At 39.4% G+C, this 23,562-nt stretch overlaps 1 protein-coding gene across 1 annotated transcript in view; it reads right to left on the bottom strand.

Annotated features, from left to right (window-relative positions):
* Window positions 1–17,383: 17,383 nt before the first annotated feature.
* The window catches only part of USP9X (ubiquitin specific peptidase 9 X-linked), an 80,564-nt gene continuing 74,385 nt past the window's right edge, over window positions 17,384–23,562 (bottom strand). The window contains exons 41-44 of the mRNA XM_052663670.1: window positions 21,290–21,446; window positions 20,828–21,088; window positions 20,419–20,514; window positions 17,384–18,977 (exon numbers count right to left, since the gene is read on the bottom strand). Of these exons, the coding sequence (XP_052519630.1) occupies window positions 18,840–18,977; window positions 20,419–20,514; window positions 20,828–21,088; window positions 21,290–21,446 (652 nt within the window). The 3' untranslated portion in view covers window positions 17,384–18,839. The remainder of the gene's footprint in view (window positions 18,978–20,418; window positions 20,515–20,827; window positions 21,089–21,289; window positions 21,447–23,562) is intronic.

Raw genomic sequence — 23,562 nt, forward strand, 5'->3', positions numbered from 1 at the left:
GATGGTCATTCTGACTGGTGTGAGGTGATACCCCATTACAGTTTTGATTTGTGTTTCTCTAATAATTAGTGATGTTAAGCATCTTTTCATGTGTTTATTGGCCATCTATATGTCTTCTTTGGAGAAATGTCTATTTAGATTGCCCACTTTTTGATTTTTTTTATATGGAGTTGCATGTTTCTCTTTGTCTATTTTGGAGATTAATCCCTTGTTGGTTGCTTCATTTACAAATATTTTCTCTCATTTTGTGGGTTGTTTTTTAATTTTTTATGATTTTCTTTGTTATACAAAAGCTTTTAAGTTTAATTAGGTCCCATTTGTTTATTTTCATTACTCTTAGAGGTAGATTCAAAAAGATATTCCTGTGATTTATGTCACAAAGTGTTCTGCCTATGTTTGCTTCTAAGAGTTTTATAGTATCTGGTCCTACATTTAGGTCTTTAATCCATTTTGACTTTAGTTTTGTATATGGTGTTAACGAATGTTCTGATTTCATTTTTTTTACATGTAACTGTCTAGTTTTTCTAGCACCATTTATTGAAAAAACTGTCTTTCCTCCTTTGTATATTCTTGCCTCCTTTGTCATAGATTGATCATGGGTTCATGAGAGTATTTCTGGGCTTTCTATCCTGTTCTGTTGATCTATATTTCTGCTTTTGTTTCAGTACCATACTCTTTTGATTACTGTAGGTTTGTAATATAGCCTGAGGTCAAGGAGCCTGATTCCTCTGGCTCCATTTTTCTTTCTTAGGATTTCTTCAGCTATTCAAGGTCTTTTGTGTTTCCATACAAATTAAAAAATGTTTTGTTCTCAGTTAAGTTCAGTCACTCAGTCATGTCCGACTCTTTGCGACCTCAGGAGCCGCAGCACGCCAAGCCTCCCTGTCCATCACCAACTCCTGGAGTCCACCCAAACCCATGTCCATTGAGTCGGTGATGCCATCCTCTGTCATCCCTTCCTCCTCCTGCCCTCGGTCTTTCCCAGCATCAGTGTCTTTTCAAATGAGTCAGCTTTTTGCATCAGGTGGCCAAAGTATTGGAGTTTCAGCTTCAACATCAGTCCTATCAATGAACACCCAGGACTGATCTCCTTTAGGATGGACTGGTTGGATCTCTTTGCAGTCCAAGGGACTCTCAAGAGTCTTCTCCAACACCACAGTTCAAAAGCATCAATTCTTCGACTCTCAGCTTTCTTTATAGTTCAACTTTCACATCCATACATGACCACTAGAAAAAACCATAGCCTTGACTAGATGGACCTTTGTTGACAAAGTAATGTCTGCTTTTTAATATGCTGTCTAGGTTAGTCATAACTTTCCTTCCAAGGAGTAAGCATCTTTTCATTTCATGGCTGCAGTCACCATCTGCAGTGATTTTGGAGCCCCGAAAAATAAAGTCTGACACTGTTTCCACTGTTTCCCCATCTATTTGCCATGAAGTAATGGGACCGGATGCCATGATCTTAGTTTTGTTCTAGTTCTGTGAAAAATGCCATTGGTAATTTGATAGAGATTGCACTGAATCTGTACATTGCCTTGGTATTTCCAGTTTACTCTTTTTTTCAAATTGAAGTATGGATGATTTCTAGTTTGCTTAACAAAAACTGTATTGAGGAATAATTGCCAAATATAATTGTATGTATTTAAAGTGTACAACGGGGGACTTTCCTGGCAGTCCAGTGGTTAGGACTCTGAACTTCCACTGCAGGAGGCATATGTTCCATTCCTTGGTCTAGGAACTAAGATCCTGCAAGCCATGTAATGCAGCCAAAAGTTAAAAATAGAATAAAGTGTACAATGTGATTATTGACATGCATACACATAGAATGATTACCAAGATCAAGATAATTAACCCACCCATCACCTTACATAGTTAACATAGTTAACTCTGTGTATGTGTGTGGAGAGAATGCTTACGATCTATTCTTGCCAACTTTCAAGTATCAAATACCTTTTTATTAACTACCGTCAGCATGCTATTCATTACAGCCTCAGAACTTCTTCTTGTAGATGCAAATTTGTACCCTTTGACCTACAGCACCCCATGCTAATTAGAAAGCATACTGCTCAAATCAGAACCTCTGATAGCTTCTAGAAGTGTATTAGTGTATTAGTGGTGAGCAACCTTTATCCGCTTCCCCCAACCTCCCGTGGCCTTCCTCAAGAGACAATTTCAGGGAATGAAAATGATGCTTATAGGCTGCCTGTATTTGCATTGCAAATGAAAATAGCTTTGAATCCTGTGGGGGACATATGTATTTTCTTCCAGGGGAGCTTGCCTGTGCAATCAAGTAGATTTATTCTAATGAGCAACCGATGCCATTTGCCAGTTACTAAAATGTTAATATCGGCAGAATTGAAAACTAGTCACATAGAGGCAGTTTTCTAATTTTTTATCCTAAAATTAGTTGACAGGCTGAAGGTAGAGATAAATAGAAGAGCATAAAACCATTTATTACAAGTAGTCAGCTTCATCTCGCTCTCTTTGATACATCAGTTAGACTTGTTTTGATGCACTACAGGAAGCTTGTTGGTAATACATTGCACTGTACATTTCAGTCAGAACTCAAATGGTTTCCAAGGTGCAGTCATAAAGGCCAGTGCTCAAAATAGCTGCTGCCCCCAGGGAGTGAGGGCTTCCTAAGAGGCCCTTAAAGGAGCCCAGAGCGAATTTCCTGGAATCGCTGGTTTGGAGGCTTTAAAAAAATATTACAAATATAAGTCCTGCTGTGTTACCAGGCAGATTTTGACACACAGGTCCTGACTCAAAGTATTGTGATTGACACTTGTATTTACTAAATCATTCGAGTCCTAGTTGATTAGAACTATGATAACAAATAATTTGGTTCCTTTGATGCTGAGGCAGCTGAGTTAACATCTGGAGTCAAAGTGCCCAGATTGGAACCCCTGAGAAAGTGCTGTTATCTATTTCGTTATCACTCTGTTCTGGCCACTAGTGCAGAGGGACTCAAAGAAAGGACCAGGGGAGGGTAAGGTGGTTAGCAAGATGGCACATATGGGAACTTATTAATGATGCAGCAGAGGGGGAACAGACATAGGGTGCAAAACTTGGAGAAATCACACGATCTGGGATACGCTTCAAAATTCACTTCCTTATGTTTGTTGTTTTAGGCGAGAATGTTCCTTACCATAGCAAGACTAAATATATTGTCTGCCAGGCCTTAATTCTCAAATTGGTTTTCATTGTTAAAAAATGATGTAGAAAATGCTGAGTGGCATCCTCTCCAGTCTGCAGCATTGCAGAGGCCGTTTATTAGAAGCCATGAAAGCTACAGAAGTTCTCGTCTTATTTTTTGCATTTCTAGTTTTATGCAATTTCATTAGATTTTTCTGCTTTGGTAATAAATTTAGAAAGGAGAAGGAAAAGAACACAGTTACAAATACAACACTTATGGACTTTCCTGGTGGTCCGCTGGTTGAGAATCTGCCTGCCAATGCAGCGGACACAGGTTCGGTCATTGGTCTGATCCCACGCGCCACAACTGCTGAAGCTCAGGTGCCCTAGAGTCTGTGTTCCGCAACCAGAGAAGGCCGCACGCTGCAGCTAGAGAGTAGTCCCCACTCGCTGCAACTAGAGAAAGCCCACTCACAGCAACAAAGACCCAGCACAGCCAAAAATAAAAATATTAAAAATAGATATATAACACTTCTTACCATTTGGAAGTGAAAGTCACTCAGTTGTGTCTGACTGTTTGTGACCCCATGGGCTATACAGTCCATGGAATTCTCCAGGCCAGAATACTGGAGTGGGTAGCTGTTCTCTTCTACAGGGATTATGCCAACCCAGGGATCGAACCCAGGTCTCCCTCATTGCAGGCGGATTCAATTACAATTTGCTCGCCAATAATTAATGATAACTTTAATTCCTGCAGTACAGTTTTTCTAATTGAAATACATTTGATGTGTAACATTGTGCAAATTTAAAACTCAAATTTTCCTTTGTTTCCTTTGAAGATAGTGTGACTTGTTTCTGGACAAAAACATCTTCAATATTCTCTCCTCTGGGTATGTAACATTAATCATGGGGTGGGGGGTAGAATTGATCAACAAATAATATCAGGCACAGTCAGGAAGAGGAGAAGAGGCGACAGCAGATGAGATGGTTGGATGGCATCACTGACTCAATGGACATGAGTTTGGGCAAACTCAGGGAGAGAGTGAAGGACTGAAGCCTGACGTGCTGCAGTCCATGGGGTCACAAAGAGTTGGACACGGCTTGGTGAATGAACAATAACAACAGTCAGGAAATGCTAGCTATCTCTTCAAAGAGATAAAACCATGTATTTTGGTCCCCAGTCCCACAGATGAAACACTTCATTATTAAATGCTGATGGATTCCAGTCAAGTCACGATGCAGGAGCCCCAGCCATCAGCACCATCCATAACTGGGGTAGTTTCACAAAGCTACCTCCTGTTTGCTTTATTCATTTGACAAATAGTTTAATACAAAGAAAACGATTTCTCATTTTTCTCTCTCTGAGCAACCCCAGAAAAAGTCATTTAAGCTTTTTGAGCTGAAATTTCTTCCCGTGCATGATAACTCATATGATGCTGAAGATTAGGGCTGTCCTGCTTTCTGAGAATGAAATAATCCAATCTTTTCATGTTGTCCTATTCTGTAGAAAAAAGCAAAGAAATATAATGTGATCTTGTGATATCACTTAGCAAATCAATAAGGAAAAATCCCCACTGGGTTTTTCCAAAGCAAACACAGAGGAAAGCTAACTGCCATTGGTCATTTATGAATATTGTCCCCCAAGCATTACCAGGAATCACTTGGTGAACTACATGGGCCAATGTTCCAGAAGATCCTTTGTGCTAATTTCGGCAACAAAGCCAAATTTAAACAGAAAAGTACCCCCTCAACGTTGCCACACCCCCACATTTTCTTGCTTTTCTTTCAAAAGGAGGGGCGCCTGAGCAACACCAGAGCACATTACATTTCTTTCTCTGAAGCAAATCACACGTTTCCAAAACATCTTGGCTAAAAATAAATTAAGTTGTGTTTCTTTCCGAGATGGAAATTGCTCTTGGCTGCTCACCCAGCCATACTTTTCTGCTAAACTCTGGGCTTTGTTTTTGATTTTCATGAAAGCAGGTTTATAAACACCAGAGGCAAAATGCAGCAGCTAGAACAGATGGTTAAAGTGCTATCTCATTTGTCAGTATCGGTTTGGGGAATACTGCAGAGTCGGGCTGCGGGGCTTACAGGCGTTCAGCTAGAGGAATTGTCTTGGGCAGAATCAAAGCTCCTTGTTGCAAAGCTGAGGCTCAGTATTTTCCTTTCCTGAAAGGAACAGGTGACGAAGAAACCATTCTCTTCTTGCCCATGGGGCTCTTCCCCCAGGTGAAGAAAAATCAGGTGGCTAGAAATCTTGTCTTTTCAAAATGGGGGAAGGCAATGTTGATGAAAATAATCAATAAACAGTCTATAATAGGCTTTATTTGAGCCAAACTGAAGATTATAGCCCGAGAGACAGCCTCTCGGATGACTCTGAGAAAGAGCTCTAGAGAAGCTTGGTTTTCAGCGCAGTTTTATTAATATAGCTCATCAGAACGAAGAACATTAAACAAGTCATGGATACATTCCTGCAAGGTTTGAAAAAACAGATCAGCACATACAGAGTGAGTCAGTATGGCCTTGGCATCTGGGAAGGGAGTCTTATCGTTGAAGGAGCACCACCATTGGTGTCCCAGGAAGGGGAGCATTTAATCTTTATATTATTATTATTATCTTACTTAATTTTTACTTTTTGTCTGCCACACAGCATGTGGGATCTTAGTTCCCCTACCAGGGATCGAACCCGGGCCCCCTGCATTGGAAGCATGGAGTCTTAACCACTGGACATCCTGGGATGTCCATAATCTTTATTTTTTAACACGAACTTTCTTACTTCTGGTCAATGCACCCTTTTCTTCAATAATTAAAGCAGATATACAATATATGTTTCATAGGCCACAAACAGGCTGTTTAGTTAGCATGAGATTCGAGTTAGATTATGTCTAAGCCAGAATGACTTCTCCATACCTCAATACCTGAAACCTTCTTCCATCAGCAGTCATGTGATATCCCACGGCCTTACAGTTGGTGGGGAAAGCCATTTCTAACCCAGAATCCCTTCACCACTTTTGACTTTTGACACCTTTGCCTACAAGATACTACACCACGGTTGTTTTGTTTACACGCTGCATTGTCAATGTTCCTGAATTTACTAAATCCTTTTTTTTTTTCCTTGGGGTTCTTTAGGGAAGATTCTCCCTGCTCCTTCTCTAGAGAAACCCTGTGAGGTGCCCGGGGGCGAGTTGCTGTGGCTCCTGCACGGCCGCCTGGCACAAACAGTGCCTGAGGGACACTCGCTGAGTCAAGACCATGATGGCTTCTAAATGGAGGAGGGGAATGGGGCTGAGGATGGGGGTGGGGGGACTCAGGGGCTTTATTGTAACACTTGATGTTTTTAATGAAAATAATACTTGAAGCAAATATGCCAGTAATAGGTACCTGGGTGTTTGTCTACTTGTCTATAGTTTTAAAGTTTGGCAACCCCCCTCCTTTTTTCTTTTTTTTTTAAAGAACAACAGTGCACTCTGGAAATGGTTTTCAAACCTGACTGCAGTTATATGTGGAACTTTAAAAAATGTTTCAGATTCCGGGGCCCACTACGCCTATACTCAGTTTTCAGGGATGGGACCCAGAAATTAGGGTCCTTTAAAAAGCTCCCCAGATGTTTCTCATTCAGCCAGTCCAGCGTTGGCCCTTAGAACAGCTCTGAAGCACCACTACCTTGCAAAGGTCATTCAGTTGATACTTATAAGTATTATAATACTTATGCGTGTGTGTTAGGTTGCTTCAGCTGTGTCCGACTCTTTGTGACCCTATGGACTGTAGCCCGCCAGGCCCCTCTGTTCATAGGAATCTCTAAGCAAGAATACTGGAGTGGGTTTGCTTGCCCTCCTCCAGGGGATCTTCCTGACCTGGGGATCAAACGTGCATCTCTTAGGTCTCCTGCATTGGCAGGCTGGGAAACCCATAATACTTCTAATCCTATGTATATCCAAATTGTGTTAACCTACGCTATAGGGTGGTTGTTTTTTAGTGTGTATCTATCATTGGGTCCTTTTAATCTAACTATAATAACCTAAATTGTTGGTCTTGCTAGAGTAACAAAAGGGTTTCTTTTTAGTCTCTTTGTGAAAACTAGGTCAGAACTCATTTGACGACACATAGATCCTTGTGCAGCTTTAAAGCCAAACTTTTAAACTTTAATAGGTTAGATTTTAGATTACAACACGGTCTATAAATGGCCTTTCAATATACATGAAATTTCCTTTTCAATCTGGAACTTTAATTCTGCCAGGTTTAGGGCAGTTCAGCTTGACAATAGCATCTTTTCCCCAGTATGATTGGATATTATAGAATTGTATACAAAATTTCTTTTGCTTGTCTTCATGTTTAGCTTCAAGTTTCTTTTCCCAGGCTCACTCAGAAATTTTTTAGTTTTATTTTATTAATTAATTTTTTTAAATTTATTTTTTGGCTGCAGATAGTGAGACCTTAGTTCCCTGACTAGGGATTGAACCCAGGCCTTCAGCCATGGAAACATGGAATTCTGACCACTGGACCACTAGGGAATTCTGCCGTGTTCACTCAAAATGATTGTTTTAAAGGTAATGAGTTTAAGTCCACATATGTGTACTTACATGTGCACAAGGTCACTCGTTGACACTTTTGCCCCAGTGGCACATGTGACATCCCTCTCTTTTGCTCAATCTGTGCTCAGTGGCTCAGTCGTGTCCGACTTTTGTGACCCTGTGGACTGTAGCCCGCCAGGCTCCTCTGTCGGTGGGATTCTCCAGGCAAGAATACTAGAGTGGGTTACCGTTTCCCCTTCCAGGGGATCTTCCCAACCCAAGGATCGAACCCAAGTCTCTTGCGTCTCCTTCATTGGCAGGCAGATTCTTTACCACTATCCCACCTTCACCACTACCCCCATCCTCCATGAGCAACAAAACAAGGAAGGAAGTGAAATTAAATAGCTCTCTTTGGTATTTGGCAGCAGCTTGGTCGAGGTAACTAAACCTAAAAAATCAAAACCAGGACAATTCTATGACTCTGTATGGCTTGCTGCTGCTGCTGCTGCTAAGTCACTTCAGTCATGTCCAACTCTGTGCAACCCCATAGACGGCAGCCCACCAGGCTCCCCTGTCCCTGGGATTCTCCAGGCAAGAACACTGGAGTGGGTTGCCATTTCCTTCTCCAATGCATCAAAGTGAAAAGTGCAGCCCACCAGGCTCCCCTGTCCCTGGGATTCTCGAGGGAAGAACACTGGAGTGGGGTGCCATTGCCTTCTCCAGTATGGCTTGCTAGCAAGCATATTTTATGGTTTGTTTTCCTCACAACAGCTAAGACTAGGCTGGGTTTTTCTCTTTTCTTTAAAAAATTTTTAAGATCGATCCTCTAACAGGTGAGAAGCACTTCCATGTTGGAAGGGCCCTCCAGCCCTGGCTGTCCAGACTGTGTTTGGGACTGTGAGTGTGAGGCTGGCCCGCTTTGGGCTGGGCGGGTTCTTAGCCCAAGCTTGCAGGGATCATCATGTATTTCTTCAGCACCTGTCATGATCGTGTGCTACATCCATATTCCTGGGATACCGGTCATGTGTCCAACAACGTCTTACGTACATTTCAGTAGGTAGCGAAAACTGAGAAGATTCCCTTCTTCTCAGTGTAAAGTTCTCCTATCCTCTGACTTGTTTGCAACTTCACTGATGTGGACAGGCTTATTAAAAGAGCAGAACTGGAGACCTCGTGACCAGCGGTACTCATGTGAGGTGTCCCTGCTCTTTTGTCTGGCTCCAGACCTTTCCTAGGGGCCACTGCAGCACTTGCTGGTTCCTTGAATTCATCACATTGGAAAAAGGGAAGCAAGTTCAAGTCTATAGGAACATTAGAACAGCAGAGAGTTTTTGTTTGTTCGTTTGACTGTACCATGTGGCATGTTGGTTGCCCTGCAGTAGAAGTGCAGTCTTAACCATTGGACCATCAGGGAAGTCCCTCGATCATTTGCAGTGCAAACTAATTCAAGCAAATACAAAGAAATAAGGGCTTCCTAGGTGGCGCTAGTGGTAAAGAACCTGTCTGCCAATGCAGGAGACGTAAGAGATGTGGGTTCGATCCCTGGATTGGGAAGATCCCCTGGAGGAGGGCATGGCAGCCCACTCCAGTTTTCTTGCCTGGAGAATCACCATGGATGGGGAGCCTGGCGGGCTACAGTCCATGGGGTCACAAAGAGTCGAACAGGACTGAAGTGACTTGGCAAGCAGTCACAAAGAAAGTGGCCAGAGTTGGACAAAATAATATTCCTTAAATGTGTATATGTTCAAAATCTGAATGTTAAAGAAAAAGTAAATATGAACAAGCAACCCAAAAGCCAACAATGTAAACAAACCACTTTGGGCTGCGTCCACCTATCCAGGTAACCAAGCTCAACATAGGATTTTATTTACAGGAATCCTAAACTTAGTTTTTTGATTTAAATCAAAACTGAAAGGTTTGACTGGTTGCCTTTCTTTAAACTTGAAGGTTGCAATGACTATAAAGAAAGCTGGCTTTTCTTATAAAAGGCACAAGCAAGTACGTCTGAAAACCCCCAGCAAGGACATGCTGACTCTAGCATTTCTCTGGAGTGAACCGCAAATGACTTTACACTCAGGATTAATGACTGCATTTGATGACCAGAGCTTATGAGGGATGCACTTGGGACCCAATCCCCATATTCAAATCAAGGGAGCAACTGTTGTTATTGTTTACTTGCTAAGTCATGTCCAACTCTTTGTGACTCCATGGACTGTAGCCTGCTAGACTCCTCTGTACATGGGATTTCCCAGGCAAGCATACTTGAGTGGGTAGCCATGCCCTTCTCCAGGGGATCTTCCCGATTCTGGGATCGAACCTGTGTCTATTGTCTCCTTCACTGGCAGGCGGGTTCTTTACCACTAGCGCCACCTGGGACGCCCAGGAGAGCAATGCAAGACGGTGCAACTGAACGCATTATCCGAAGAGTTTGCCTTTGAGTGAGAAGTGTGCTTGACATGCAGCACTCGCGCTTCCATCTGCTCTGATAAGCACTCTCATCTCCTTTCTTTACATTCATTTATTTCTTCAGGGCCCATAACCTGTTTGCAGTACTAAGTACTTCTTCAGAGTGACCGTTACAGCAAAATTCACTTGGGATGAAAACTCCTTTTAACAAAGACCAGACTGAAATGCACAGGAGCAAAGTCCCTGCCCTGCAGCTACCCAGGTGCACTTTAAATTCAGACCATTTCCAAAAGGGCTATAAGGAGGTGAGTCTTTAAATCCAAATCTCCATGGTTGGGTTTAATATGAATAAACAAGCTTTTTAAAAAAGCGTTCTATTTTTTCACAGAGGAGAATGTTTATAATTGAGATCCAAGTGGAGAACCACACAGAAAGTCAGGCTGCCTTGTTCTAGGCATTGCTATTTGAGTGGGCAAGAACACAGCGCATAGACCACCTCTTCTGTTTGGTGTGGGACTGAAGTCATTACTGGGGTCTGTGGCATCCGTACTTTAGGGCAGAGGAAATGGCTGTGAGTGGTACTGGGGCAGGGAACATCCAACTGTCCCTTGGAAAAATGACGTGTCATTTTCTTTTCCCCAGGGGTCTATGTTCTTGAGGGCATGTTAGCATCTTCTCATCCCAAGAATTGGCTACAAGAAACCCCTCATCTGAGCTACCAGAAATGTGTGAGTATATATAGCTTTTCAGAATGTGTGTGCACGCTTGGTTGTGTCCGACTCTTTGCAATCCCATGGATGGTAACCCGCCAGGCTCCGCTGCCCATAGAATTTCCCAGGCAAGAATACTGGGGTGACTTGCCATTCAAATGTACTTATTTTCAAATCAGAACTAAGAAAAAAAGTAAAAGGCATATTTCAGTTTTCAAAGTTGTAACCTCAAACGCATGGAAAAAGACTATTGCAGTTGATGTAAAGCATAATTTAAAATACGGGGTATTATTTTAGGCAGCTGTATTTCCTCTTATAACCTAGGCTCAAAATGTAACAGTATGTTTCAGATTTAATACATCCATGAACAAATTCAGAATACACCAAAAAACCTTACTTTTTTTCCCCCTTAGTCATTAGCCAAATTTAGAAGGCCAGATTTTAACACCTGCTTTCAAACCAACCTTGTTTTCCCTTGTGGCTCAGCTGGTAAAGAATCTGGCTGCAATGAGGGCGACCTGGGTTGGGAAGATCCCCTGGAGCAGGGAAAGGCTACCCACTCCAGTATTCTGGCCTGGAGAACTCCATGGGCTGTATAGTCCATGGGGTCGCAGAGTCGGACACGACTGAGTGACTTTCACTTCAACCCAACCTGACACTGAACTTGAGTATTTAGGAGATTCAGGTATGACATGTACGTCTTTGGTTCTAGCATTACATTTTCAGTTCATTCTTGACTTTAAAGAAAGTGTTTAAATGTGTTTAAAGTGTTAAACATTCTAGAGTTAAACCAGCTTCTCTATGATATAAGCTATCAGTCTTTTCAGCTTCAAACTGGTTTTGTAATGACTATTGCCTGTCACACTTTGTCAGAGGAATAGCAATTACAAACTTAAATGTGAATTGCATATTGATAAATTATCACTGCAGAAAAGCGTCTGAAAATGTTAAGTGCTGCTTTTGGTTACTTGGCACCATGCTTTTCTACAGACAAAAACACAATGAGAGGGACATCCTATAGCCATTTCTCGTTTATCAAATGTATGGTTTATCAAAGTGTAAGGTTTTTTCAACACTTACTACATTCTACTCTGGCCTGCATTCCTTTCAAAACAGTATATTGGAAGCTTTTCCCTGTAAGAATGGAGTGTCTGGTAATCTCAGTGTAAGAAGCCTACTTCAAGTGTCTGATGCTGAGTGGATAAGTGCTAAACAAAAACCCAACATCTGATTTATCCACCATTTACATTACTAGTTACAGTTAACTAATCCAAGCTTCAGTAAATTAGAAAGGCAAATCTTTTCATATTTTACTGCAAATCTGAAGTTTTTTTCAATTGCTTTGGCTGTGCTGGGTCTCTGTTGCTCCGCGGGCTTTGTTCTAGTTGCAGCGAGTGGGGGCCACTCTGTAGTTGTGGTGTGTGGGTCTCTCATTGTGCTGGCCCCTCTTCTTGTTGAGGAGCACGGGCTCTAGAGCACAGGCTCAGTAGCTGTGCTGCGTGGGCTGTTTTTTGGCGTCCAGGCATGTGGAATCTTCCTGGACCAGGGATCAAACCCATGTCTCCTTCACTGGCAGGCAGGTGAGTCACCAGGGAAGCCCGCAAATCTCAATTTTTGGTTTTCGGCTTTTAATTAAAAATCTCAACCTTGGGGCAATAGAGAAGGCTAACTACAACCCAAGAGCTTGGGATTTAAATCTGACTCAGTAACTTTAGCTTTTAAATCTCTTTAGTGTAATACATTCATGGTCTTAGCCTCTGACCTAGTCAGACTTCCTAAGGAAGATATGGTTAACACAGCCTTGTAGGAATCCACATTAGGCCCATTTTGCTAAGAAAGGATTTATACTAAATGCTTAAGACATTCTGAAAGTAGATGACTGGAAGAACTAACCACTAGTACTACTGATGAAAATTTTCAGTAGTAATAACCTTCTAGATTTTTGACTTTAAACACACAGCCTGGAGAAGCTGTTTCCCTATTCACCCAACAGAACACACTAATTTACATCAAGAACCCTTCAGGGGCACATCCTAAACATAGAGACCTTTGGGAAAAGGATTACGAAGGGTTAACCTGTATCTCCTTGGTGCCCCAAGACACTATTCCTTGCTGACAGTCATGGGGCATGCATAGTAAGACACTGCCAGCCTTCACAATGTTAACACTTCCTTCTCAGTCCCACTTAAGAGCACCAGATTATCTATTTCTGGATTCCAAAGAAGATGCACCCAGTGTTTTAATGGCTGGGGAAGAACTAGATGGCAACTCAAAGAATCCATGTCAAATCCTCATGTGAGCCCCCTCTGTAGGACTTGCGGAAAAACATTCCAGTGTCCAAAGCATCTGTTTTGAATAGTTTTACATCTATACAATTGAAAATAGGAAATGAGTAGACTTCAATTTTGTAGCGTGGTCCCCACTGGGCTCCCTCTGGGGCAGGAGGTGGTGAAGGGAAGGTGAGGCTGGGGCAGCTGGTGTTTGAACTGTCATTTACGTGAAAAAAGCCCACCACAATGAAAAACTTCTATTTTTAGAAGTTTTTAAATGCTGATAGAGCAAAATGAGACAACCTTCTGTTTTCACATGACAACTAAAAGCATTCCCATTTTACTTGAGCTGTGTACATTTCAGTAGAATGTCTTAATCAACTGATTTTTATGTGGGTCTGTAATTTGTTTTGTGGAGGAAAGTTTTTAGTATAGTTTAAGAACATTTCCCTTGAGAATTTAGGTCCTAAAGCAAATGAATTATTAATAAAGCCTTTGCTATCACCCTAACTTTAAGCTTTGAGGTAGAAATACTATCCATTTTCCACCTACCTGCAAATCATCAGATTACAATGAAGCAGTTCAAAATATTGGTGGCCATATATATTTTCATTGTTAGATGTGTTCATGTGTCTAAAAATACTTAAAAAGTCAAACAGCTTAATCCGACTAGTTTTCCAAACTGCAGAATACCAGATTTATTCATCTTCTTGTTCTCTTTTTTAAAAAACTAAGTTTGATGAAAATTAGGGCTATGTCTCTTTCTTCAGCAGTAATGCTTGCAGTAACTCAAGGGAAGTACCAACAGGTTTCTATGGAAGTCGTATTTCTTTGGAACATGGCAACAAAGAATTGCTTTTCAGATAACTAGAAAGCAGAGCAGATGGAATTTGTTACACAAGTGAATTTTCACTTCTATTAACACATCATGAGAAACACTGGGCTGGAAGAAGCACAAGCTGGAATCAATATTGCTGGGAGAAATATCAATAACCTCAGATATGCAGATGACACCACCCTTATGGCAGAAAGTGAAGAGGAACTAAAAAGCCTCTTGATGAAAGTGAAAGAGGAGAGTGAAAAAGTTGGCTTAAAGCTCAACATTCAGAAAATGAAGATCATGGCATCTGGTCCCATCACTTCATGGCAAATAGATGGGGAAACAGTGTCAGGCTTTATTTTTCGGGGCTCCAAAATGATTGCAGATGGTGACTGCAGCCATGAAATTAAAAGACGCTTACTCCTTGGAAGGAAAGTTATGACCAACCTAGATAGCATAATGAAAAGCAGAGCCATTAACTACTTTGCTAACAAAGGTCCATCTAGTCAAGGCTATGGTTTTTCCAGTGGTCACGTATGGATGTGAGTTGGACTGTGAAGAAAGCTGAGCACTGAAGAACTGATGCTTTTGAACTGTGGTGTTGGAGAAGACTCTTGAGAGTCCATTGGCCTGCAAGGAGATCCTACCAGTCCATCCTAAAGGAGATCAGTCCTGGGTGTTCACTGGAAGGACTGATGCTGAAGCTGAAACTCCCACTACTTTGGCCACCTCATGTGAAGAGATGACTCACTGGAAAAGACCCTGATGCTGTGAGGGACTGGGGGCAGGAGGAGAAGGGGACGACAGAGGATTAGATGGCTGGATGGCATCACCGACTGGATGGACATGAGTTTGGGTAAACTCCAGGAGTTGGTGGACAGGGAGGCCTGGTGTGCTGCGATTCATGGGGTCGCAAAGAGTTGGACACGACTGAACACCCCTCAAATATGTGACCTGCTTTATGGCTGATTTAAGCGAACTTTGAAACCGAGTGTTTGACCAATCTTGGTTTTAGAATGAAGGGTTGTCAATAGTTAGACCACAATCTCATTTGAAAGGCTTAGATGTGAAGATGCAAATTAAGGGCTGCATCCCTCTACTTACAAACATTTTCCTTTTAAAGTTCCCTTCAGATCAATTATACCTCTAATTTACCTTCCATTTAGAAACTCTTATTTTAATAAATAAAAGGGGAAACCGAAATTTAATTTATAAAGTTTTATTTTTGTATATGTGCTAAATCTTAGGAACTGTGGACAATCTTCAGTCTGTTGGCTTGTAAAAGGCTGAGAAGTATGTGATCTGGGTGGTGAGATTTCCTTTTAGGAATCTGGATTTCAAAATGCAAAAAAATTTTTTCACTCATTTGCAAGTTTAAAACATGGTGCACCTTTCCCCCTTTTTTCTTAAGACCTATAAATTCGGAGGAAAAGTGCTACATTTCTGCAGACGTAAAATAATCTAAAATAATTGTAAATACAATCGGCAGCAAGTTGTTAATACATTTAGCACTTCCGTAGTGATTTACCACACCCAAAACCTTATTTTCAAACACTAAACACTCACATAGGCGCAGGCCCTATTTTAGTTGAGCCCCACTAGGAAACCAGTACTGAACGTTTGTTTTAAAATCAGTAACACAAAAACTGGAGGGAGAGGAGCAGTGTTTACTTTCTCGGCAGTATGTAATACCTTCAAACTAGAGACCAAAATTGGGCACTTATGAAAAGGCAATTTTAAAAAATCCAGTTATAATTCTAAATAAGGCAGGATATATCCACCAAAATTAACCACAAGATTCAGCAAAGTAAGAGTTCCAGCTGGAAAAATAAGAAAAAATGGAACTATTTTGGAGTAGTCATCTGAGTATTCACAGACTTGCTTTCATTTATAAATGTAATTCAAATAAAAAAGGCTCCTCATCTTTTTAACCCACTACTAGGGTTAAGTACTTAAATTGTTATCATTCACTAATAAAAGTTAATCATGAAAAAAATAGAAAACATTTTCATAATTCTAAATTTGTACACATAACAGCTGAAAGACAAGGCTGGGAAATTATCATTGAGAGAAAAATCAATGAAGACAAAAATCCCAAATATGAGGATGTTCTTATTTCTGCCTTGACAATGCTTGAACATGAAAATTTGGTTGGTAGAGGGCTTAGAAACAGCAGCAGTATGGTTTTTGCCAAGTTGTGCAATGAAATACTTAGATCCAATAGGGCAAAGCCCTTGTTCACAGAGATTAACAATGCAAATATCTTCAGTCTTTATGTTAACAGATTCTACTGTCTCCTAAAAAGTAACCATGCCATTTAGAATTTTCAGGGGTACTTCTCTGAAAGGAAGACTAGTGATTCTGCAACAAACATTTAAAGTGGGAAATATATGTATGGCTCAAGAAAACAGTTGAGGGAGAATTAAATAATCTGTAGGCACTTTGAAGACTTGAAGTTTAAAATGTGCCATTGCTGTTCGGAAAAGACCTCAAAATCACTGCTATGTTGCTCTTACAATAACATGCATCTTAAAATTTTCAGTTATACATTAATGCTTGCTTAAGAGTTAAATAGAGAAAATAATCTGCACAAACAAAAGTAACTCTTTCCATTCACTTTCCCTAGATCCTGATCACAGCACAGACCACTCTTCCTCAAGTGGAGGGGGAAAGGATTCACAAGCCCTCAAAGCAGCCAAGGTGGGATCTCCCTCCAAGGAGAAAAATTCACAGCCTTTTAAAATGTCAAGTTTTCACATCTAGAAGTCATTCGTTTTTAAATTAAGTATATTACATACTTTTGTTAAGGACCAGAAGACACACAAATCACCTCAGATGGTTAGATGGTGTAATTTATGATAGCAAGTTGTTCAAATAAATTTAACCTATTTTTGCTCATTGTTAAGGAAACTTGGAATTGAGGAACTTCTAAATTCAAGTTACCAAGTGGAATTGCAGATAGTGTGTATGACTTTGGCTCACACTTAAACTCATATGTAATATACTTAAAGTAAAAAGAGGCTCTATCTGGTGTCAAATTTTCCTAATGTTACAGAAAACCTAGAAGCACAGACTGACTACAGAGTACTTACTGCAAATAAGATATCCAAAGCTTCATCTTAAATACCTGCCCCCTTTAATCACAAAATAACACATTCTCAATTTTGTTTCTGCTTTGTTCAATTCCAACTATAGCCTTTTTGACAAAACATTTGCCTATTAACTGAATTGTAAAAAATACAACCAAGCTTGTGCTCATTAAATATACATGTATATAAAAAACATACAAAAAGTACAAGATTGATTATGTTAGGAAACTTTTACAGTGTCAACATCCTGTTTTTCTCTTAAATCTTTAGTCAAGGGCCAAAGGTCAAATCTTTCTGTGCACAAAAACTCAATGTGACTGAACTCCTGACTTCAGGGTCATGTCTAGGTGTGCTATGCACAGAATTAACCTTAATATCCAGTCCTTAAAAAAAAAAAAGTAACAACAAAAAACCCCAAAACACACCACAGGACAAAAAGTTCTTCTTAAATCAAATTCTATTTGTGAATTCAGCAAAATAATTTCTATAAAATAAAACAGCAAAATATTTAAATAGAATAGGGTGGACTGTATCTGTTTGCAGGGGTATTTGGTTTTTAGACAGGTTCCAAAAAATTACACACATTCAAGTTACCAATTCTCTTTTAAATACAGTATTAACTGATGAATTTATCATCTTAAATGTTTATTCTGATATTGATACCTCAATTATATTAACCAGTTTTCTTTTTAATTAGACCCTGCTTCAAACATGAAAATTTTTGGAATAATGGAGAAGGAGCTAGGACAACTCTTGCTTTCAAGTAAAACTGTGACTGAGCGGCAGCTCAGCAAACATCTTGGTGCAATGGTATTCCAAGTACTGTGGGTTTCTGATGACCTCCGCTTCACTGGGATCCAGCAGAAGGCAAGTTTTAGAAGGTTCTCCTAGTAAGCTCTACAAAAGAAACAAAACAAGCACACCAAATACAGTCTTCTATTATGCTCTGAGCATCCTGGCATAGCAAATTTTTGCATATTTGCTTTAAATCTTTTAAAATTCCCATTACTGACACTTAAAGTTTCTTTATCCCACCCAGAGATTGAATTGTCAAACATTAAGATGTAAGCAACATATGTGTAACTGAAATCCACCTGTTTATCACACTTCTCCCCTTGTTTTTCTATTTTATATTCTAGGTGTAAGAAGGAAAAGCTCTGAGCAATACAGCTGTCACACTGGGACAACTGCTGTCATTATGGTAATTTTTTCCTCACTGGCTACACTAACCTGGTGTGAAGCCATGCTAAATGTTACAGCATAACTATAGCTTCAAAGTGATTAACCTAACATCAGAATAAAAAGGCAATGAAAAAGATCTAGAAACAATGTTACATCACCAATTTTCCACATCAACCAAATAATTTAAAGGTTACCAGCCTTACATTGCTCATAATAAAACTGACTCCAGTGGCAAAGAATTAACATGAAACTATTGGTGTGGCTGACATGGATGGGCTCTGGTTTGTTGCTGTTGGTTTATTTTTTGTTTTTGTAAAGGAGTTGATCCAACTGCCATCAGGCAGGCAACACTGGTTGCAGAGTGCAATGGGTATAACAAGAAAATTAACTTTTGTAGGTTTTGTAGATCTGTGAGTCTCATCAAGAAAAAAGTCTTGCTTAAGAATTAACAGTCAGACATTAATATACTATATACACCTTTGCCATTTACACATTAGCATCAGGCCATTTATTACAAAACACTATACACTTTCCACTGCAGGCGAGTTATATATTGACAGCAAATTTCTGCAGATAAGACAGTGAATAAACTTTCCACTCCATATTGATTAGGAATAGTTTTTTCTAGTTTTAAATATTAGCCAGACACAGAAAAAGGTTGGACTGTAAGGCCTGGGTGCACAGTCTTGATGGAGCCAGCTAATTGTGTGCATTCACTGGTCCTTCGTCTGGGGTGGGGGCACGTCTTCACTGCCTTCGTAATTCTCTTGTGCTCGCTGGCCAGTTCTCTGGGGGTTGTTCATGTGATGCGCCGCAGGGCCTGTGTACGGCTGTCCATGCACATGGTTATTCTGGGAGGGGAGACAAGATCTGCATGTTAAAACTTAATATAGTGAACTTCAACTTTAACGACCACAGGCTGAAGTCTGTGGAAATGTAAACATTTCTTTTTATTCCTGGGACTTAACAAGGAAATACGCTTGGGCTAATGATGACAAACACTGGTTTGAAACAAAAAAAGACAGCCTCCAAGCCCCAAGAGCAGCGTAGGTGTAATTCTTTGGCCAAGGTGATTTAAAGTGCCCCAAATTATTCACATTTAAGTCTGACCAATAAGGGATAACAGAGCCCATTATTGCTTGTGGTTTAAAAAAAAAAAAAAAAATCACAAAAGTGCCAGAACACATCCATTCTCACTCTAAGCACCTTGAAACTTCTATACAAGAAATCTGACTAAATGATCATATGAGATCTGCATAAGCAACAACCCTCAACACAGAATGATGTTAATGAAAACAAAACAACATTGAAGATAATGGATTAATCAGGAATGATTAAGCATGAGCTTTCTCAGGGCTGAGAGAAGTAATTCTTCTCCTGCTGTATTTGGGTCCTTAATGTTTTAAACCCCTGAACTCTCATTTTTCTGTACATTCCTGCCAGCCAAGCCAAGAAGATTTTAGGCTTTCACTTTCTGTAATTTCTATTAGGAAAATAAATATCTTGAATATGCATCTTCTAATTAGCCAGCATGCTTCTATCTCTACTATGAACTGTAAAAATGCTTAAATAATGGTTCTGAAAGCATGGTTCCCAGACCAGCAGCAGCATCACCTGGGAACTCATTAGAAAAGTAGATTTTTCTGCTCCCACCTCCTAGACCTATCGAATCAGAAACTCTGGGGTGCCCCTCCCTCAACACCCCACCAGGGGATTCCAATGCTTGTTCCAGAATCCCTGCCACAAAAGATGGAAATTAGTCACACCTGGGACTTAGACACGTTCTCATTTAGAAAGTTTCTTCATCTAAATATAGTTTTTGATCTAAAAAAATTCATGGAAATCTGTCAAACCCCTGACTTTTTTCCAATAATTTTTTACTGTCATTGAAGTCTTGGTTATGCTATGTAAGCAAACAGTTCATTTGCTATATCCAGGGTCTTCCTTCACTGCCATATTTCATATCTCTACTCGTAGACTTGGCCTACTGGGAAATGTCATCTTAATGCATTATATTATCATTTTATATTGATACAAATAATCATAGTTTTTACTAACTTCATCTACCAAGTACAAGAGGGGTGCATATATTTGACCAGGAAACACCACAGGGGAAGCTCAAACGTATCACACTGTGACCCCATGCCAACCATTCCTCTTTTGATCATGCCCCCAAAGCCGGTCTAGATTATCCCCGTTACTTTACAGTGGCAACAAAAAACTTAGCCATCCTATAAATAAATAACGCATAAAAATTCTAGGGGATAAAAACACAAACTAAGCCTGATATACCTGCTGATACTGAGATCCAGGTGAGTGGGGGTATAACGGGGCATCTTCAGGTGGAGGTGACTCATGCTCATCTGGGGCATCTTGGTCATCTGGCTCCTGATTTTAAATATTTAAAAATAAAGAATTATGTAGACAAATTCAGTTTTTTTTTTTTTAATAAAATCGTTAAAAAAACCAACCCACTAACAAATTTTATTACAGATAAAATAACTGAAAGAAACCTGATTTGGCTTCTCTCAGAAATACTAGATTCAGGCAATCTCCCCAAAATTTCTTTAAAAGAAGACTCCCTCATTAAGTTAAGACCACATATAGTATACATATTAAATTAAAGCAAACAAAACTCCACATAATTCTTCCCCCATTATCAGTAATATATAAACACTGGCCCTATAAAGTAAAGAATTACTTTGCTTTCTTCCATTTCTATCTGCTGCACACTGGTGGCTTTTTTTACCTCCTCTGGACAGAGTTCACAAGCTTTTGCAAGTGTCATCCTAGCACTATGTGATCTCTCCAAGAAATAACCATTTGATGTTTCATTGCTTTGCACTGGAGGAGACCAATTGTTGTAAGTGTATTGAGGATTGCCAGTGTATGGTCGTCTTTCAAGTTCATCCCCAAGCCATTCCACTGCCCAGGTCCACTTCCTTTTAAGATCTCCATTGCCCTTCAAAAGAAAATAAAGCCATGTATGTAAAAAGGTTTTGCAGTGTTTTTCAAAGTTAACTTGAAACGACAACTCCAAATTCTCATAATTCTCGTCTTTTAAAACAGAATCCTTAGATTCAGGTTTCTACACAAGTATACACACACACACAGACAGAGGTTTCTACACAATTATACACACACAGAGAGAAAAAACCCTCACCTGTAGAATCTGGTAAGCAACAGGACAATTGCTAAAGAGAGCTACCATACATTTTATACACTGGTATGCTCTTTTTTGATAGTGATTCTTAGAGCGCTGGATTGTGTCAAATAGCCCATCACGGTCATCTGGGATTCCTTTAAGTGCATTGTGAATTCTGAAAGGGAACAACATAAATGAAAACTTCTAAAATCAAATAGCAGCTAACATTTACCAAGTGCCTACTATGGGCCATTCAAAAAAGGTCTTTGGTGTAGTCATGTGATCTATTACTTGAACACATAAGAAAAAAAGAGGTTAAAAGGCTTGCACCCAAGGTCATATGGCTGCCTAGAACCAACTTATTTCTGATCCAAAACGACAAATATTGTATGATTCCTTATACAAGGTATTCAAAATAGGCAAAAGTCAGAGAAAGCAAGAATAATGGGTACAGAGTTTCAGTTTGGGATGATGAAAAAGTTCTGGGGATGGATAGCAGTGATGGTAACAACACTGTACACTTAGAAATGGGTAAAATAGTAAATCTGGTTGTAAATACTTCCAATTTTTCAAAAGATATTTAAAAAATTACCTGCCTGCAATTCTACTGAGCTATATAAAAAGAGAATTGAAAACAGGTGTTTTTTTGAAAATATAAAACGTGTACATGAATGTTCACAACAGAATTATTCACAACAGCCAAAAGGTGGAAACCCAAATATCCACCAACAAATGAACAAATATGTAAAATGTAATGTATCCATACAACAGATTATTCAGTCATGAAGGGGGATGAATTACAGATATGTACTCTAACATGGATACATTTGAAAACTATGCTAAGTGAAAGAAGCCAGATACAAAAGAACATATTGTATGATTCCGATCATATGAGATGAACGGAATATCCAAGTCCTGGGTATTTGCCCATGGATAGACAAATCTAGAGAGACAGAAAGCAGACGAGTGGGTGTCAGGGGGTGGGGGATAGGAAGTGACTGCTTAACTGGGTTTGGATTTTCCTTCCAGAGTGATGAAAATGAATGGAATTAGACAGTGGTAATGATTACACAACACTAAATATACTAAAAGTCACTGAATTGCACATTTCAAAATGGTTAAAATAGTGAATTAAAAAACAAATAGTGAATTTTATCTCAATAAAGAAACATTATCTGTATAGTCAGTAATTTTAAAAAACCTTTTATACATTGTACATTTTACTTAATAGAATGTTTCAAATCAAAAGACAAGTTTTGGTTTTTGTATTACTTACATGCATTCATAAAATTCATTTTGTTTGGAAATAGCTTTGTAATTTTGCAAAGTTAAACCATCTCAGGCCACACAATCTACCACGTACGGGCTTTCTGCTATTTAATCTGAAACACTGCAGTGTATTTTCTGTTTTTACCTTCAACTTTTTCAAGCGATAATGAATCAACTCCTTTACAAATGCCATTTTTATCAATATTATCTTTGCCTCCCTTGTTCCTCAATGCCTAACAGTGCCAAGCCCATGGGAGATGCTCCTATATAAATACACAGTTTACCGAATGACTAAAAGCCCACTATGAGAAAATTATTTTCAAGCCTGGTGACAGGGAATCATAATAACAGTCTTATTACACAAAAAACAAATTCCCATGTTTAAACCAGCACATGTGCCTTTAGTGTTATTACTTATTCTAATTAGGGCTAAGATATGGCTAACTGGTTTAAAGCTATACATGTTTATAACATTTTCAAAAGAAAATAGTGAAAACTTAAGATTCCATTTCAACTGACTCATAAGTTTTAAATCCTCTGATCATATTGAGAAGGGTTCAAAATAAACAGCTACAGTTTTGGAACTATTAAATTTTGTGTTTAATGGAAAACTGATTTCTGGTTTAATTCAATTTTTATATTATTAACTGTTTGAAATCTATGATTGTTAATTTTGGTGAATAATTTGAAAATATTATTTCATGATTTCTGGCATTTGCAATCTGCACTAAGACTCAAGACTTTAATTCCTCTTTAAGCATTTTGTTGTTACAGAACTTGTTTTCAGGTTTCTGTTTTAGTTATAGTGACAGAGAGGAAGCAGTCTACTATACAAATTCTTAATCGTTTACCAACAAATTCTTCAATATATATTACATCTACCAAAAAATTCCTCCAAATAAAAAACATAACGCCAACTGAAAGAATAAGGTTAGTATATTAAGTATGCAACTTGGGCAAAAGTTGTGAGGGAAGAGGGAACCGTTTTATTCATCCTTAAGTTTTACAATAAAACATTTATT

This window comes from Budorcas taxicolor, chromosome X (genome assembly GCF_023091745.1).
Source record: "Budorcas taxicolor isolate Tak-1 chromosome X, Takin1.1, whole genome shotgun sequence".
Lineage (NCBI taxonomy): Eukaryota > Metazoa > Chordata > Mammalia > Artiodactyla > Bovidae > Budorcas > Budorcas taxicolor.